Raw genomic sequence first — 17299 nt, forward strand, 5'->3', positions numbered from 1 at the left:
GAAGATCCTCCGGAAGCTGTACGGCGACGAGTCGGGCTCTACCAGCACAACACGCTAGAGGCCCAGCCGGCACCGGGTGCCCCGATTGCGCCACCAAACGGTGTCGAGCGCGCTCGTTCAAAACGTTCGGGGCAGGAATTCAACCCTTCGGATCATTATCCTCTGCCTCACAATAGCAGCAGCAGCAACAGGACCGAACCGACCGCACTACTGATTGCGGTCAAGTACTGATTGCGGTCCTGGCAGGAGAAAAAACCCCACGAGTGTGTTCCTTCTAGATGCACTATCGCTACATCTAAATCTGTTGTCTCTAAACCTAATGTTTTATCTTTCCTCAGGTCAACTGCGATCGAACAGGCTGCTGACGAACATTCGAAAAGGCGACAAACATTCATCCCCAGCGGCCTACGATGTTTTTAGTGTTCAGTGGTGTGCGCGACCGTCGAAGTGTTAACATTAAAAATTTGAATTAACAAGCTAAGACTATTATGGTGATGTCGTGTAGATGTGCGCAAGTGGGTTAAGATTAGACTTAAGTACGCTTTAAGGCATAAATAAGGCATAAGCGCGTGTGTGTCAAGGGGCGGAATAAGCGCTAAGCAAATTAAGCGGCCGCGTCGGGCCCCGTGGTCTTGAGGGGCCCCAAATAAGGAACCTACCCCCCGCTCGCAAGTTAAATTGCTACTAAATCCTTCTCTAGTTTACAATATTTTCCTGCTAGACGCTTAAACCAAACTTACATTTATCTGACTGCTTAGGGCATCCACTCGTATGTGCGGGGTTTACACTACATTTTAGATAAATAAATCTAGTTGATATTCTCATAAAACACTACGCATTTTTAAAAGGGGAATAAAAATGATGACATATATTTAGTTTGTTAGAAGGTTTGTATGCACGTTCACTAGAGGATTTTGTCTGGATATTTACGGACTGCATTTCGATTGCGCATGTCGCTTTGCCTCGTCTTGCGTTTTACAAACCCCAACAGCAAGGATGCGGTTAGTCTATCATTGGATTAACCTGGTGGATCTGGTAGCTTGTAGCGCACCATATTCGCCTGTCCGCAATGGGTAGGCCATGTCATACCCCTGGTACTGAACGATCCAGCCCATAGTCGTTCGCAAGGACAGACAAAACGGTGTGTCACAGAATGTGTAACAGATGGTAGAAAATAGGTACCTGCGGGTGAGAGAGTCCGTTTCTAACGTTTTATTATCAGTTGGTGACACGTTCAAAAGGATGTGCGCAGATCACGGCCCGATCCTGAGGGCTCATCGTTGAAAAAGCCGCTGTCAGCGTGTGATGTCCTCAATGAGGGTCTTGATACGGAACCGAGAGTGGCTGTTCTCTCCCCCTCCCCCCTCCCGCGTGTGTTTTTGGATGTGGCTTTTTTTCTTCTCCCTTATGTATGTGGCTTTATAATCATGTGTCAAAGAAATAAACCAAAGAGCTGTTGAACGACGTTTATGTGTTGTTTTGTCGCACATTTTGTATTAATGTGGATACATAAAGGATGATAATATCATGCCCGTCATTGGTTCAAGCCTCATATAGACCGTCCCCTCGTAGTAAGGTCTGGCCAGCCGGGTGTGTGGTACTAAAAAGACGCTAAAGCTTGCATTGGCTGGCATGACCAGGTATACGACAAATAGAAGAAGAAGAGAAGGGAAAATGGAAAGAAGCAGTTAATAGAAGCTTCGCCAGCCTCGGGGCCCCAACTTCCATCCTTCTGGGGGCTAGTCGCTAGTACTCTGTCCATATGGCATACTATAAACTAGCGATCTACGCGGCCCCTGAATCGGCGGGGCCCCAGCCGACCGCCTAGTCCGCCTATCGTTAGATCTGCCACTGGTATGAGAAATCAATTAAAATAGTCAAATCGTATTGAATTGTGGGTCAATTTTCGGGAAAATCAGGATAGAAAATATTTGCGACATTTTTTAACACATGAATACATTATCTCATACGGCCGATAAAACCAGCTTACATCGGGTCGAGATCAACATTGGAGTATCACACATGATAAAAAATCAAATTTCCGGTACGGAATTATTCCTTCACTTTCGCTCGTTTGAAATTGGCTTCATAACCGTTGATCGACATGGCGATCAAATGGCCACATCAGAAACGGCACGGAACGGCAACCACCAGCGTAGCACAGATATTGCTTCAACACCAGAATTGATCGGCTCTCGCATCGTCAAGGTCACAGGTAAAACCAAATACACTACATATATATGAACCAATCGCCCATTCAAGATACAACTACAACCCTACCATATACCAGTACCAGCTGATGAGCTATCGCACACAAGCGAGCGGCGCGCGCAAATAAGAGGAAGGGGCCTGAAGGAAGAGAGGACAGGGGAAGGCACCGGGAGAGAGAGTGTGTGTGGTCAAAATTTTTGGCCATTTAAATTTTGTCCACCAACACCGTTGCATTTCGGAGCTTTTTTCTTGCCCGAAAGAGATAGCCATACACTTGACATACAGCTGTCTCGCTCATATGACACTTCCAAGGCTCGCAAGCTCTTTAATGCGAGGGCTCTGGAGCAGTGAACTTGTATGGCGTGCGAGCCCTCGCGCGCCCTCGCAAATCGCTGTCACTTGCACTGCGGGATTGTTTGCCGGGCCGTCTTAAATTCCATATAAAATTCACCCTAAAATTTTCCTGTTTGAGCTTGCGCGAGAAGAAAAGCTCCACACAATTTGACAGCCCTAGCCCGAGCTTTTGAACCCCAATCGACAGTGTGGCCAGATGATTTTGGCAGTTTTCGGTAAGTGCATCAAAATTTTATCGGTAGTTTTCGGTAGGTTAAAACTCGAAACTTAAAAGAAGTAAAAGCGAAAGAAGTGTTAAGTGGGATGGGGGGGGGGGTGCTAATGCACAAAATGAAAGTTCCATCTCACGAGGATACACGATTTATTTATAAACCAAGTTTGATGTGCTAAAGTTTTTCTTTTGATTCGGGTGCACCAAGTCCGTGTAAAAGGACGTGCACAGCGCGCTAAGAAAGAAACGAGCGGGAGGGGGTTTCAGTCCAGCGCAGCGCAACTCGCTGGAATCAAGTGGGGTACCAATTCAGCGCAGCGCAAGCCGAAAGAAACGGAAAGGAAGGGGTATGAGGAAAATACAATGAAACGGCGCGAGCGAGCGTTCTTTTCAGTGAGAGCGCCTCGTGCATTTTAAAGGCATGCAATAGAGCGCATTTTTCCGTGGTAGCGCTCTATCCGCCATTTTTAATTTTTAGCCCAAAACAACGGACTTCGGATCCGATCTTGGGCCGGACCCCCACCGTGTGTTTCTACTTACCCCTAGCTTGAAAATTTCATTCCCTTTGTCTGTCGGGTAAGCTTTAACCGCAGACAGCGAGATTCAAATTCAAATTTAAATGATTTTCTTTGATGAGCAATTCTCGGAATCCACGCAACTGACATTTTCTACTTATTATGAACATTAAACTTTAACGGATAAAAATAAAAAGTGCCTGGCAAACAAACGTGCATCAGCGCGATAAGTAACAAATGAGGTTAGCAATCCTTGAAACAGCATCCCAAGCTTAAACGACTGAAAAATCAAATATCTGTGATTTTCGGTAGGATAAATGGAAAATCGGTAGTTTTAGGGCGGTCATCTGTGAATCGGTAGGCATATAAAAAATCGGTAGGAATACAGATAAATCGGTATTTCTGGTCACTCTGCCTATCGGGACGGAAACAATCACAGACACAGTTCCCAGACTGCGCAGTCAAATTTCGGGAAGTGGAAAGGATTGTGCAAAAAAAAAGAAGTCATCTCCGAGCCTCTCCCGACCGCTAGTGCGCCTGTTTTCCGCCACACATCGATCGCAAAGACGCATTATTTGTTGGTGCGTATTTGCGTTCACGGCAGCGACAGGTTTTTTTTTTTATTGTCGGTTCGAATAAACCCACATACTCGCCCTTCGGTGTTGGTCAGCTTCCCTTTGCCAGTGCTCTGGCAGAAGAAGTTAGTGTGTGTGCGTGCGTGCGTGTATGGTGGCGGATGCAAAACAAATCGCCCAGCAGAGCGGCGCAGTGTTGTGATATGAACACGCGTAATTATTGAATCGTACATTTGTAATCGTAATCGCGGCACTTGTTCGTCGTATGGGTTTGTTGTTGGTGGTGCTCTAGTGTGTACGTGTGGTACCCAAACAGCCGCTGACGTCGGCATCATCTGGGCAGGCGAGTGAAAGCGCAACAAAGCGCCACCGTGTGTTTGGTTTCCTACGGGAGCTGCTCTTCCGAACCAATCGAAAGCAATTTCCGGATTTAGGGCAACTTTCCTCGCCCATTCCCCTTCCCCGTAGTGAGTGCAAAAAGTGTGCAGCGTGTCAGTCCGTGCTGCATCCCCGTCAGCATCGTAGTGTGCATTGCGTATCGTGGGCCCATCATCTCCCATCTCCCACGTTTCCACACATTTTTCGCTGTATTGTGCGACCGCGTGTTGCATGTTGACGACGGCAACATGTCCTACCGAATACTGCGCAAGCTGCAGGGGAACGAGCTGGAGATAAAGGAACAGATCGATGAGGTGTCGGACGGTGGCGATGCCGATTACGACACCAACAGCACCAGCAGCCAGAACCGCAACAACAGCAAGAAGCAGCTCAACATCAATCGATACGATCTGGTACGAGAGTGGGGGAGATGGCTCCGCAAGCATCGGAAAAAGGGCTTTGCCCTGATGGCTGCGTCGTTTAGGCGCGTTACGTGAATGGTATTTTAATCGCAATTTTCCCGTTTTCATGCAAACCTCCGAAATGCATCTTTAATTGACGCACCTTCCATGGCAACATCATCCCGCCCTCTCCCCTGCCAACTTTACTCGTTCGTCACACACACACGCACCAGCTGAACCAGCAACAGTCGCTGTCCGAGAGCGAGGTAAAGGAGGACGACAACGATGAGACGGAAAAGGATGCGGCCGACGGCCCGGTAAGCGTACATCTGGCCGAGGCGAAGAAGCGCAAGAAGAAGAAGAAGAAGAAGACGGGCAAGTACATCTCCAGCTCGGCGCGCCGCAGCAGCGAGGACAATGCCGACATCGAGGACGATTTTACGCGCACGGTCAAGGAGGTGGACAAGCTGTTCGGCAACTTCCCGCGCGACTCGACCGCCGATCACCCCCACCATCACCACCACCATCATCCGCCGCATCACCATCACCATCATCAGGATGGTGGCGGTGGTGGGCCGGGTGAAGGTAAGGCGGGTGGGGCCGGTGCTGTGACCGCAAAATCGTTGCTGAACGTGCAGCATAAAAATCTGAACCCGCAGTACGAGATGAAGCGCATGTTCGGCAGCAAGGTCGTCGGCGATCAACAGTGAGTATGCGTGGGAGCGGAGAAAGGGGGTAGTGGCAGTGTAGTAGGCGATGTTGCGATGTTTGTTTGATAGGTGCTTGGCAACACTGCCACAGCTGTGGGGGGAGCTGCCGCCGGTGCAACAGGCTGTTGTTTTGTTGCTATTTTAACCCTTCGCTGTCGGGAGCGGGGTCGATTGCACAACCGATGGCAACAGCTGTTGGTTTGTTTATTTTTTGATTTGCAACAATTTTTTTTTGAATATGTTTTGGATGAATGAAATCCATATAAATGAAAAAAATGCACCATCTGTTGGTTTGCAATTTCTAATAAAAATGCTCTTCATCCTCTTCATCGTTGCAGAAACAAGCGACGCAATGCACGTGGTGCGTCCCGGCTGCAAAAGTCGACCTACCTGGTCAACCCGAAGGAATCGTGGCCCCCGGTCGGCAAGTCGGGCATCTACATGAACCTGGTGCAGGCACCGGAACCGGGCACGTCGACGTCCGCCGCCGGGCCGAAGGCCATCTTCGACAAGAACGTCATCTACTTCGCGTTCGAGCACAGCCCCTCGTACCGGCAGGTGCAGCAGAAGTTCCTCGACGCGGTCGAGAGCATGGACTCGGAGAACATCATACGCATCATCAACCAGTACCCGTACCACGTGGACTCGCTCATTCAGCTGAGCGAGCTGTGCAAGATGACGGACGATCACGCGATGGCGTCGGAGCTGATCGAGCACGCGCTGCTCGCCCTCGAGTCGTCCTTTCACACGATGTTCAGCCTGACGCAGGGCAACTGCCGGCTGGACTACCGGCGGCAGGAGAATCGGGCCCTCTTCATCGCGCTCTTCAAGCACGGGCAGCATCTGGAGTCGCGGGCCTGCTCGCGGACCGCGCTCGAGGTCGCCAAGCTGATACTGTCGTTCGATCCGGTGAACGACCCGCTGGCCATGATCCTGATCGTCGACTACTACGCGATCCGGGCGAAGCAGTACGAGTGGCTGGTGACGCTGTACGAGGAGTGGGACGCAACGAACAATCTGTCCCAGCTGCCGAACATGGCCTACTCGTACGCGATGGCGCTGTTCCATCTGAAGCGGACCGAGGCGGCCGACAAGGCACTGCAGTACGCGCTGCTCATGTTCCCGGGCGTGCTACGCCCGCTGATGGACGAGCTGTCGATACAGGCGGACAGCCGGGTGGCCGGGCACAACTACTTCGGGCCGGGCGCGTACAACAAAGCGCTGGTGGCGCTGCAGCAGCTCATGTCGCTGTACGTGTGCCGCTCGAAGCTGGTGTGGCGCGATGCGGAACTGTTGCCGTGGCTGGAGCGGAACGTGAACGCGGTGCTGGATCGGGTCGATGCCAAAGAGGACGTGGTGGCCGAGTACGCTACCAAGCGGAGTCAAAGGTACGAGGGGAACGGGGGTTGAACGGTTCTCTTTATCAGTGTTACAAAAAATGTATAAATTCTCGTTTCAAAGGTATTCCAATCCGCCCCGGCAAGTGCTGCGTCATATTGTGCTGTCGGATTTCAAGGAAAAGGTACCGCTGGCACAGTTTATCAAAAAGGAAACCGACCCGATGCTGATGTACGATCCGCTGCCACCGCTCGACTCCATCAACATCTACTCCCGGTTCGTGCGGAAAGGGCTGCTGTGTTACTACTCAGCAGAAGATACTCAAATTCGCTCATTTTGTCCCTTTTCTTCCAGACCCACGCTGACAACAAACGCGCAGCGACTTCCGAATGACCCGCTCCATCTTTTCTTTCAATCGTTGCTTCCTAATTTTAACGCTCAAGCCCAACCTGCTGCTCCACCGGCTGCCGCCGCCGCCGCCGCTGCTGTTGCTGCTGCTCCGCCTCAGCAGGCAAATGTGGCTGCTGCTGCAGCGGCCGCCGCCGCTGCCGCTGCTGCTGCTGCCGGTGGCGAGGGTGGTGGCGCTGCCGGTGCCGACCGGGACAATGGAAGTATGGCGACGTACAGCAGCACGCTGGTCACGATCGTGGAAGCGATGCGCGAGTTCCTTTCCGGCATCCGTGCGCTCGAGCGTCCGAACGACGCAGACGTGGACGAAGCGGAGAGCACCGAGGAGGACGAACCGAACGACTTTCTGATGTAAATCGACACGCCTGGAGAACAGCCAACTTTCTACTACTGCTACTACCAGTCCTCCTCCTTCTCTGCTGCCCCCAATAACCGCCTCCCTCCCCCAATGTTGGAGCGCTTGGAAAAGAACTGCTGAAATGCTAAAATCTACTACTTATTCATATATCTACACAATACACATACAATATGCGCTGTGGAAATGGCAACGGCCGATAAAGTTAGTCATTAGTGAATAGTTTCATACACAGCTGCCCTTTTTCGGTTTAGGTGTGCGCGTGTCTATGAGTGTTTGTTTGTTTGTTAATTTGTTTTGTGTCGGAGATGATCCCTGTTCGATTGTGTTGTTGAAGGAATCGAAAACCCCCCATCATAATATACACAAACACACCCACCAACAGCCGGTACCGATAGGATCGCGTTCATCATGTGTGTATGGTATAGTTTTGTAAGTGCTTACAGCATAGTACAGTGCGCGTACTTTACACTTTACTTTTCCGAACCGACATTATTAGCATGCCTTGCATCAGCTCATGTAATACGCCGTTAATGGACGGATAATATCATGTATTTGCTATCGCTATCGTTTGTTGTTGTTTCGAGCGTGAGCGTAATTATCGATGTCGCCGCTGTCGGAAGATTCATTTTAAAAAGTAAGCAAAGGATTCGCTTTTCGACAACTTATAAAGTAAATTGCGGCCCATTTCGGTGAAGGGAATTAAAATTACGTCTCAAACCCGTTTCTTTGTTAAGCAGTGCCACTTAAATATCTATAAATTGGCCGATGTCAATTTCACTACTTTGTTATGAAGATTCAGCCTTTTATTGTCTGAATTTTCGTTATTAGAATACTGTTTTTTTGGTCGTGCACTACTAGCAACAAGTTCAGATGTTGTTTGTTGCATTTAACCTTTAACCTTTTTCGAGCGATTGATTAGAACAACAACCAAAACAAAACAGAACTTGAAAAAAAAAACTACTAACGGCTGCGAGAAAATGAATACGCCCATCTTTTTGTACGCTTAACGCTTATTATCCTATCAAAAGTGGAATTATTTCCAAAAAAAGAAGAACGAAAGAATATAATTCAAGTGTCACCGAAGACGAATGTTTTGCGCCAGAGGAAAGAGGGTTCAAGTTCAAGGTGCGTATGTTAACCACAGGAAAATGAACTAACGAAAAATAAATCATATTTTCTTCAAGCAAGAAGTGTGTATGTGTGTGTGTGTTTAAAAATTTGATTAACAACAATTCGCCTGTGAGAAGTTTAGAAATATATTCAAATTGAGTCTGCTCGTCAAACGTGTAAAAGAAAGAAGAAGAAAAAGAACTATATTTATATAAAAGCTTCATTCAACGTAATTATTATACATAAATGCAATTGCCGTATAAAAAAGAAACATTTGTACTTCGTTGTACTTATGGCGTGTTATTAAAATCAAACCAATAAAAATGGTAAACATTGACTAACAAAAACATTCACGAGAATAGCTAAACCTGTATCAACCACCACATTAGCAGTGGAATTTGTCAACAAACTTTTCCTTAACAAAAAACAACAAGGACTGCATGAGTGAAAAGAAGAGAAAAATAAAGAGATTAATAGAACGCAGCAACAAAAACCAATATATCGAAGGAGAAGCAATTATGCATTAACCAAATGGGAAAAAGAGAGCTGTTTACCAAACAAGCAGCATGAATCACACAATCCAGTGTGTACGAAAGGTGATAGTAGCAGTACGGTGATAATGGTTCGGGCTCGTGCTCCATTTTTATTCACATCATTTTAATAAAGCAAATAAAATTAGGATTGAACAACAAACAACAGAGCGAAAGTGTTTATCATATTCCATTATTCATCATCATTCCATCTGTGAATTTTTTTGTTTCAACGCGTTTTCATATTACGAAAAATGGTTATTGCAAGCGAACTTTACATGTTAAATTATATATCTAAATTCTACCTATTCACTTTCTTTCTACTGCTTCTATTATATTATTTTATAATATACATCTATATGGCTATATAAAATACAATCTAGGAAAATCGACTTCCTCTAGAAAAATCGAGTTCAAATCGTCTAACTTCTCGATAGCGGTCTGCATGGAACAAATTGAATGAAAAGTCCACCATAAATTCAATTTTGATCAGCAACTATTTTAAATTATCTCTCCAGGAAAGGGACAATCAAACCATAAACGACATAAAAAAACAAACAAACTCGAATACATTTGCAGCACCGATTGAAAGTGCAAACGTTCAATTATGCAGAAAAATGTTGCATTAAAGTGATGCATCAATGAGCTTTCCACGCCATAATTAACTCACCTTCAATGATGGGGCTCAGCAACGCAAACGGTACGTGTGCATATGTAGTGTGTGTGTGTGTGTGCGCGGTATGCAGGGAGGACACGAATAAAAGCATGAAAATAAAACTTCACGTGAGATAATCTGTGAAAACATAATTACATATTCATGGGAAGCGAAAGTTGCCGACTAAAAGACGCAAGCAAGGGGCAACATTATTATCATCATCATCATCATGCCGCGCAATCCCGTGTTGCCCGCGATTGATTGAATGCCCTGAGGGTATCCGACGGTTTCCTGCATTTCTGTCGCCACCATCGTCACCGTTAACATCACCATCATCATCATCATCATCAGCTTGATTGCGGATGGCAGTGGTGGTGGCATCATCGTACGGGATCATGATTAAACAAACATTCCATTAATTCGTTTCCCTCCCTCGCCGGAATGATCTCGTATCTCATTAGCCTTGCTGGGGGTTACGGTACGGGGCCACCACGAGCTGCAGCCACGAACTGACCCCCGCCACGTGAGGAACCAGCTAGGGGTAGGAGAGAGCTTATGGAACGATTAAATGTTTGTCAAACGCTTACACTCTAAAGTGAGCAAATGTTGCTTTCCGTACCAACCAAAGGATAACCGTGGGAAAACAGTGAACGAACGAAACGTCGTCACCCAAACGGAGGAAAAGCTCGTAGTAATGGTATAATCCAAGCAGGCGAGCGGTGAGCTGATGAGGCCAGCGTGTGCCAAAGTGTTGCGCGGTCGGTGGTGGTTGGAGCATTTGTTTGACAGTAATGATGGCACTTAATTTAAAGTACCAGCGGGAGGGATGGTATGGGCGGTGTATGTGTGTGTGTGTGTATTAGTGGGCGAGAATTAAGTGTTAACGTGGGGGTGAATGGAGGTGCATATAGAATGAGCTACAAAGCGGCAACAATTATGTTACAACAAGCGAGAAAACAAGCACGAAAAACGAGAGCGACAAAAGAATGAAGCGTTTAATGTGTAAGTAAATCTCGTATGAATAGCTAAGCAGTGGAAATGATACAATCATTAGAAAATGCAAGCCCGGTGGTAAGCAAAGGTTTATGAGTTTTGATCATTAAGCTATTTAAGTTCACCGAAAGCTTTGAAAGGTTAAAGGACAATTTAGAGGAAGGACAATAGCTAACCAACACGCTCGCCACCCTCGCATGAGCGTGGAAAAATTCAAATGAAGAGAACAAGTTTCCTTTTCTTTCCTTTTGCGATACTTTTCCACTACGAACCGTTCGTTGCCGTAGGCAACATTAGGCGCTGTATGTGTGGCTGTGGCTGTGTGCGTGTTAGTGGAGCATGAAGCTGGCGGATGTGTATAGGAAACCCCGTTTGCTAGTCGTCCTTGACATTATGCAAACGAGCGCCATCCGGTCGGGTGTTGAAAATGCATCCATAATCTGACTATTACCTTGGTGCATCGGCAGCGGCGTGCTCGTGCAAGCAAAGTTTGTTTGTTTTGCCTTACTCTTCCTCCCACCAGCACCACCTGGCCTCTCGAGCTACGGAAAGGCCAAAGGTGGTAATGGTGCGTCGTTAGCAACAGACGCGTTCAATTAAATGTCTCTCTATGCAAATCGTTTTACCGCGCAAAAGCATCTTTACTTCCCTGTGAATGCATTGCACGATGATGGATGGAAGATGGAAAAATGATAATAAAGATCTGTTTTTAATCAGTGATGAGATTAACAGTTAAATGTTCTTTCTCTTCACGATTGCTATCTTCCATTGAACTTATCTTCTATAAAAAGTTTGATCAAGATCTTGATGGAATTACGATTAATCAAACGAATTAGAGTGGAATTCTAAAGATTAGAAACTCAGAACACTTTTTTACAGGTCAAAGAAACCTAAGGAGCCTCAATTGATTTGATTTTTAATTTGCAAAGCTCTAAAACTGCGATGTCAAATTCATTTGACCACGCGGGCCAAAAAGGCTACTGAAAATAGTAGCACGGGCCGCAGCCTAGTCTTTGTATGATATTAATTGATACAAGAGGGGCGGTCCCATTATACAGTCGTCAACTCGAACGACTCAATAACATGCCCGTCATGGGTTCAAGTCTAGAATGAACCGTCTCCCCGTAACAAGGATTGACTTTGTTATCCGGCTCCGAGGTAATGAATTAAGTCTTGAGAAAGTCTGTAAAGCCGGCATATCCTCGTAAGACGTTACGCCAAATAGAAGAAGAAGAATTGATACAAGAATCAAATCGTTACCTGTTATTTTCATTTTATTTTTGGATAACAGCTACGTTAAAATAATTTAAACTTGGATGTGAATAAAGAAAACAAAGTGTATCAGATTATTTTCAATTGGCCATAGCCCTCTAATATTTCCAAAACTTGCATAGCTCGGTACCTACTAACAAGATTTAGTAAGCAAAAATAATGAAAAAAACTGGCCATGACGAGCTTGGTTGACTTATCCAATACAGAACAGTAAATTTTGTTTTGATATTGGTGTCATTTTGATTATTAATACTTTTGAGCTGGAATTAATTGTAAACTGCATTTACGTACGTTAGAAACACTAAATTCTTAGTTTTGATGTTATCTAAGATTAATAAATTACTAAAGATCAGTTCGTCCCGTCCAGTCCGGATTTGGACAAATCTTCATTTGACAGTCGGGAAGTGCAAAGGTGTCATGCAAGTCCTTAGTAGCCGCTACTCCTTTCATACCAATCCTAAAAGAAATCCTCATTCATTATGACGACAAACATAAGAGCCATTAGCCCTGTAGTATCTAGCCTCCTTGGTGCAGCCTCATGAAAAGCTTGAAATTGTTTCTAACATTCTATCAAAAGTATCACGTGTTTGTGCTGGCTGACACCTGATTATAGCTGATTTCCAAACGTTTTGCAGAAGTATAATGTTCTGCACTCATAACTCTAAACAGGGGTTTGACCTTTCCCAAAAAGTGTAAGAGCTTGCGTATTTGATTCCTGTTGGTCGATCGATTTGGTTAAGATGTCTTACCAAGTATTTTACAAACAGAAATTGCTCGTTTAAATTACCAAATATCTTGATTGATTGCTTAAAAAACAAAAAAGGTAAGGGTAATATACTTTCGAACATTCACGATTCTGTATGAGTTTGAAGCTAAAACTCGAGTTGTTTCTTTAAAGAATTGTTCATCAAATATTTGTTACTTTTTTACAATTTTTTCACCATTCTACTTAAATTGGCCACAATTTAATACCCATTTTCATAAGAATAAATATTTTTGGTTTTGCTTCTATAACTCGAACAGTTTTTGTAGTTCTAATCCTTTTTTATGCATACAATTACCTTGACAATTAGTAGAAAACCCTGTGAAGTTGAACATCTCTTCATATTTCAGGTATCCGGAATGGACTGACATGACCTGTAGAAGTCGGAATGCTTCTTCAAATAAATTCTGGCTCAAGCGGTCGTGGGCCACACCCAAAGACCTGGCAGGTCACCAGTTTGACGTCTCTACTCTTAAGGGTTAATCACGAAAGTCATTCACCAAACAGACTAAGGTATACTTTTGCATATCAAGTATAATGCACAGGGACTTTGTCTTAGTACTCTCTACATATATTTAAGCCGACGATACCTATTTGCTAAAATATATTTGACCACTAGTTCTTAAAGCTTAGTAAGCTAAGTAAGGAGCTTAGTAAGAAGCCTAATGAAATAAAGCTCACGCCCGGATATGACATTGGCTGCCGATAATTTCAATTATCCTTTACCTTCTACCGTTGTTTCTCTGCCATGAAGAAAGGCTCAGTGTAAATGAACTCCTCCTTAATACTCAATTGACTGTGCGATATTACAAACAATATCATCAAAAGCGCATCAAAGTGGCCCTTTATTTGTCTTCTACTTTCGCTCCAACTCCAAGACAACCATTGAAGCGTGGTGGCACCCGATACGCCAGCGCTCATCACAAAGCTCATCAAATGTCGACCGGCGCTCGGTTCGCGGCGTACGCCCATTTTCGTACGCGTAGCGCCGGGAAAAGTAACCCCGCCACGGGTTCGCCGAAAATGTAACTGCCGAAAATGAGCTGAACGTTGCCTCCGGGTGGGGCCTGTGTTTGGGGACGTGTCTTTCACGCGCCTCCAAACATTGCGTCGCCCGCACCTTGGATGGCCACGGTGCTGGCTGTCGTAAAAATCATCGCTCGATTGGAAGCCCGTTAAACCGGGGGGGAAAGCTCAACCAACTGGACACGACGGTATGGCATTGGGCGCAAGCAAAATCCCAACCCTCACCCCTGAGTTTCGCCCCCTTTTCCAGTTGCGCCGGACGCCACCCGGCGGGTATGAAGATGAGAGAAGAATCGCCCGAAATTGGTTTTATTTGATCAATTTAAATTTGAAATTAATTTCAACTTACTTACCCGCGCGCGTTCGTTCGGAAAGAAAGCCGTGTCTGCCGTCGGAAGCTGTGCGTCTCACGCCCGCTGTCCGGATCTTCCCCAGTTGCCGCTCCACCACTGACTGCTCCACGGTGCTTCCGGGTGGGTTGGTTGGACTACCGGAGATTAGATTTTTTTTCATCATTCCCTCCAACCGTTTTCATAATTTACGTTGCGTTTGGGTATGGCGCGTATTTATGCAAAAGAAAAGACAGCCCATCCCAGCGCGAACGGGCCCGCCCGGAAAGGTCGTTCGTCCGGCTACTGCGATAGGAATCGCAGAAAGGAAGGAAAGTTAGACCAACACGTAAACGGAGAGAGCGCGTATGCAGACTGCGCGGGAGCGACAGACGCGGTTCAAGTGAACCCAAATCAAAGCATACTACGATGATTCACATTACACCTTAGATACACCTAGAGATTGGCTGGCAGGGGGGATATAAATTATTTTTCGACGATTTTTTTTCTTTTAAACCACCTCCTCCTCGTCCTCCTCCCTTCTCACATTGCGTTGAAGAAAAACGTGAAATTGCTCCCCAAAATGGATTCCCGAGGAGAACATTCCGTCCGCGCCACGCCACGCGTCTCCGTTTGGTACCGCCGGACGTGGTTTGAATTCAATTAATTTTCTATTTTAAGCTGCTTCTGCCGGCTTGCGTGACAGGGTCAGGGTGATGGGCGTGCGCGGTGTGGTAGGCGAACGAAACGAGAACGCCCCGCGGTTGCGTTTATCGTTATGAGGTACGCATCATTCAACATCAGCGCGAGACGCACGACCATCAACATTATTATCATCGGAAATGTGTGCCGAGCTGGTTCTCCTATCTTTCCATGGTGTTGCTCATTTTTTTACCCTCTCTCGTCAAATGACAAGTGTTTTCGAATGTAACTTAAAATGGGACAGCAGCAAGGCACTAGGTAAGGGGGTGGCACATTTACGAGGGAAATGAAATCGTGCGAATAGCATCGTGAGAGAAAAGGGGTCGAACAGGCGAGAAGGATAATCAACCTGATGGTGATGCGCTGGTTTTAGTAAGCATCGGTAAGGGTGGTCATTATGTTGGCCTTATTTATGGGATTCTAAAGACACGCGTAGGAATGTAAATTGGTTTTACGAGTTGAAGCGTTTAATTGATCGGAGGGAGCGATTTTTTTATAGCCGGTCGATGAGTGAAACGTGTGATGCAGTTCATGGATTGTAGTTTAAAGTTGTTCGATTGTACTGCGGCATTACGTTTGAGTCTTGTAAACTAAAATCAGAAAGAATTGACATAAATGTAGTTCACATAAAATGTGTTGATTTGTTTTTAGAAGTATTACAAACTGAATTCTCCACCTTTAAATTCTCCAGTCAAGTATTTATAAAGGAAACTAACCTCTTAGTGGTACACAATTAGTGGCATCATAAATGCTCATAGAGGGCGCTTTAATCAGCAAAACGATAACTAATGAACGAGCTGTTTGGCTGTGGTTGTTTAAACTATGAACTCTGCATTGAAAAAATATGTATTATTCACTTAGGAATCAGTAACATTAAATCAGTAAAGACACGAAAACAAACCTATCTCACTCAAAGTTTGCCTGCTTCCATCGAAAGTTAAAGTCGCATGTATCCTTCTCAGATAATAAAAAAAGCAAAACTCCCCCCACACCCTATTGTTTACACCCGACAAAAACCCACAAAACACCAACCCAAACTTGTTATCGTTCATTCTTCATCACAGCCGCCAGCATGCCGCGCAAAAGGAACGAAAACGAATCGATCAAAACGCTCCAACTTTCATCGACGAAAACACGCTCCCGGACCGCAGACAGCAACCACCCACCGCTCCCAGCTCGAACCTGCCTCTCCCCCCTCCCCCCCTGAGCCAACTAGGCAACCGCACAGCACAATGACAGTTGGGCGATGAGAGGACCACCTCAACAGCTCATCAATTAACTGACAGGCAGGCCAAGAACGAAAACAACAGCGGACAGCCCTTTGCGGAACCGGCTACAGCTCACGCACCTTCACCTTGCTCATTTCTCATTTATCTGCTGAGCGAGTTGAGCGGGTGAGAAGCGTTTCAATACACTCACACACACACACACATGAAACTCTCTCACGCTTGCTGCGTTGTTTGGCATTGGAAGAGCAAAATCAAGGGGAAGTTGTTAGTGTTGTTCTACACCCTCCTCACCAAGCTCCTGCTCTCTGTTTCGTACGCCCACCTTGGGAGCGGTGAGTTAGTAGTTCGATGCCAGGACTCAGTCAGGCTGTCCGGGAGCATTGCACTACGTCCGATGCGAAAGAGAGCGAGAGAGCGTTCTCAGCACATCCTCGCGATTCGGGATCATGCGGTCGGTCGCTCGGCTCGTGCTAGTGTGTCTCAGACAGCGAGTAACCTTCCGTCGTTGCGGTACACTGCAGCCGTGCTGCTGTGCTAGGGTCTGTTTTTTGCTCGAGTGTTGGCGATTTTTGCTGTCCCCTTTTTATCCCACAACCACACCATCGTCTCGCTCCTCCTCTTTCTCCTTCGCTCGCTGTTTGAGAAAAAGTTTGACAAGATTTTTCACCGCACGCCACCTTACGCAGCGGCTGCTGCGTGTACGCTTGAGGCGGGTGCAAAGTTGTGTAGGAAAAATCCATGTTTCGTGATGTGGTTAACAGGCTTATTCGTTTTTTGTTGTTGCTTTGATTTTGTGCGTGAAAACAGTGCAGTGCCGTGAGTGAAAAAAACGGTGAAACCACTAATCCTACCGTGAACGCCTTTCGTCTCCATCCGTGGGCTACCGAACCCCATCAACGGGCAAAATGGATGTGTCTCGTTCCAACGGCGCTGCTAAGGATGGGCAGCATTGTAAAGTGTGCAACTGTGTGCGTGTGCGTGTGTGCGAGTTTTATGCACAGTGCGTTCGGGTCCGTTGACAGTTTGATAATAAAGTGATAAAATATTGTCCGTTGCCCCACCTTCGGACGGAAAGGCGCAGAAGACAAGCATAGACGGACCGTCTGCGGTTGTTGCGTTCTAAAGTTGCGTGCGTGCTGGTTAGCAAAAAAAGAAGCAAAACACAAACCAGTGAAAAAAGGGTGAGGCACCACGGGCAAACAACAACAACAACACAGCAGCAGTAAAAAAT

The 17299-nt window shown here is 46.2% G+C and overlaps 1 protein-coding gene across 1 annotated transcript; it reads left to right on the forward strand.

The window, feature by feature from the left end:
• The first annotated feature begins 3711 nt into the window (after positions 1 to 3711).
• Positions 3712 to 8764, forward strand: LOC120894082 (transcription factor 25). Its single transcript, XM_040296451.1, has 5 exons — positions 3712 to 4657; positions 4879 to 5351; positions 5694 to 6743; positions 6817 to 6969; positions 7048 to 8764. Exons 1-5 carry the CDS (start codon positions 4493 to 4495, stop codon positions 7454 to 7456), a joined length of 2250 nt encoding a protein of 749 aa, XP_040152385.1. The 5' UTR covers positions 3712 to 4492; the 3' UTR covers positions 7457 to 8764.
• The last annotated feature ends 8535 nt before the right edge of the window (positions 8765 to 17299 follow it).

This window comes from Anopheles arabiensis, chromosome 2, assembly GCF_016920715.1.
Source record: "Anopheles arabiensis isolate DONGOLA chromosome 2, AaraD3, whole genome shotgun sequence".
Lineage (NCBI taxonomy): Eukaryota > Metazoa > Arthropoda > Insecta > Diptera > Culicidae > Anopheles > Anopheles arabiensis.

Bases quoted from the DNA above. Each gene is read 5' to 3' on its own strand.
- LOC120894082 (XM_040296451.1), top strand. From the start codon at position 4,493: ATGTCCTACCGAATACTGCGCAAGCTGCAGGGGAACGAGCTGGAGATA. The intron at 5,352-5,693 runs GTGAGTATGCGT...TCATCGTTGCAG, and splicing joins AAGGTCGTCGGCGATCAACA to AAACAAGCGACGCAATGCAC. The intron at 6,970-7,047 runs GTTCGTGCGGAA...CTTTTCTTCCAG, and splicing joins TCCATCAACATCTACTCCCG to ACCCACGCTGACAACAAACG.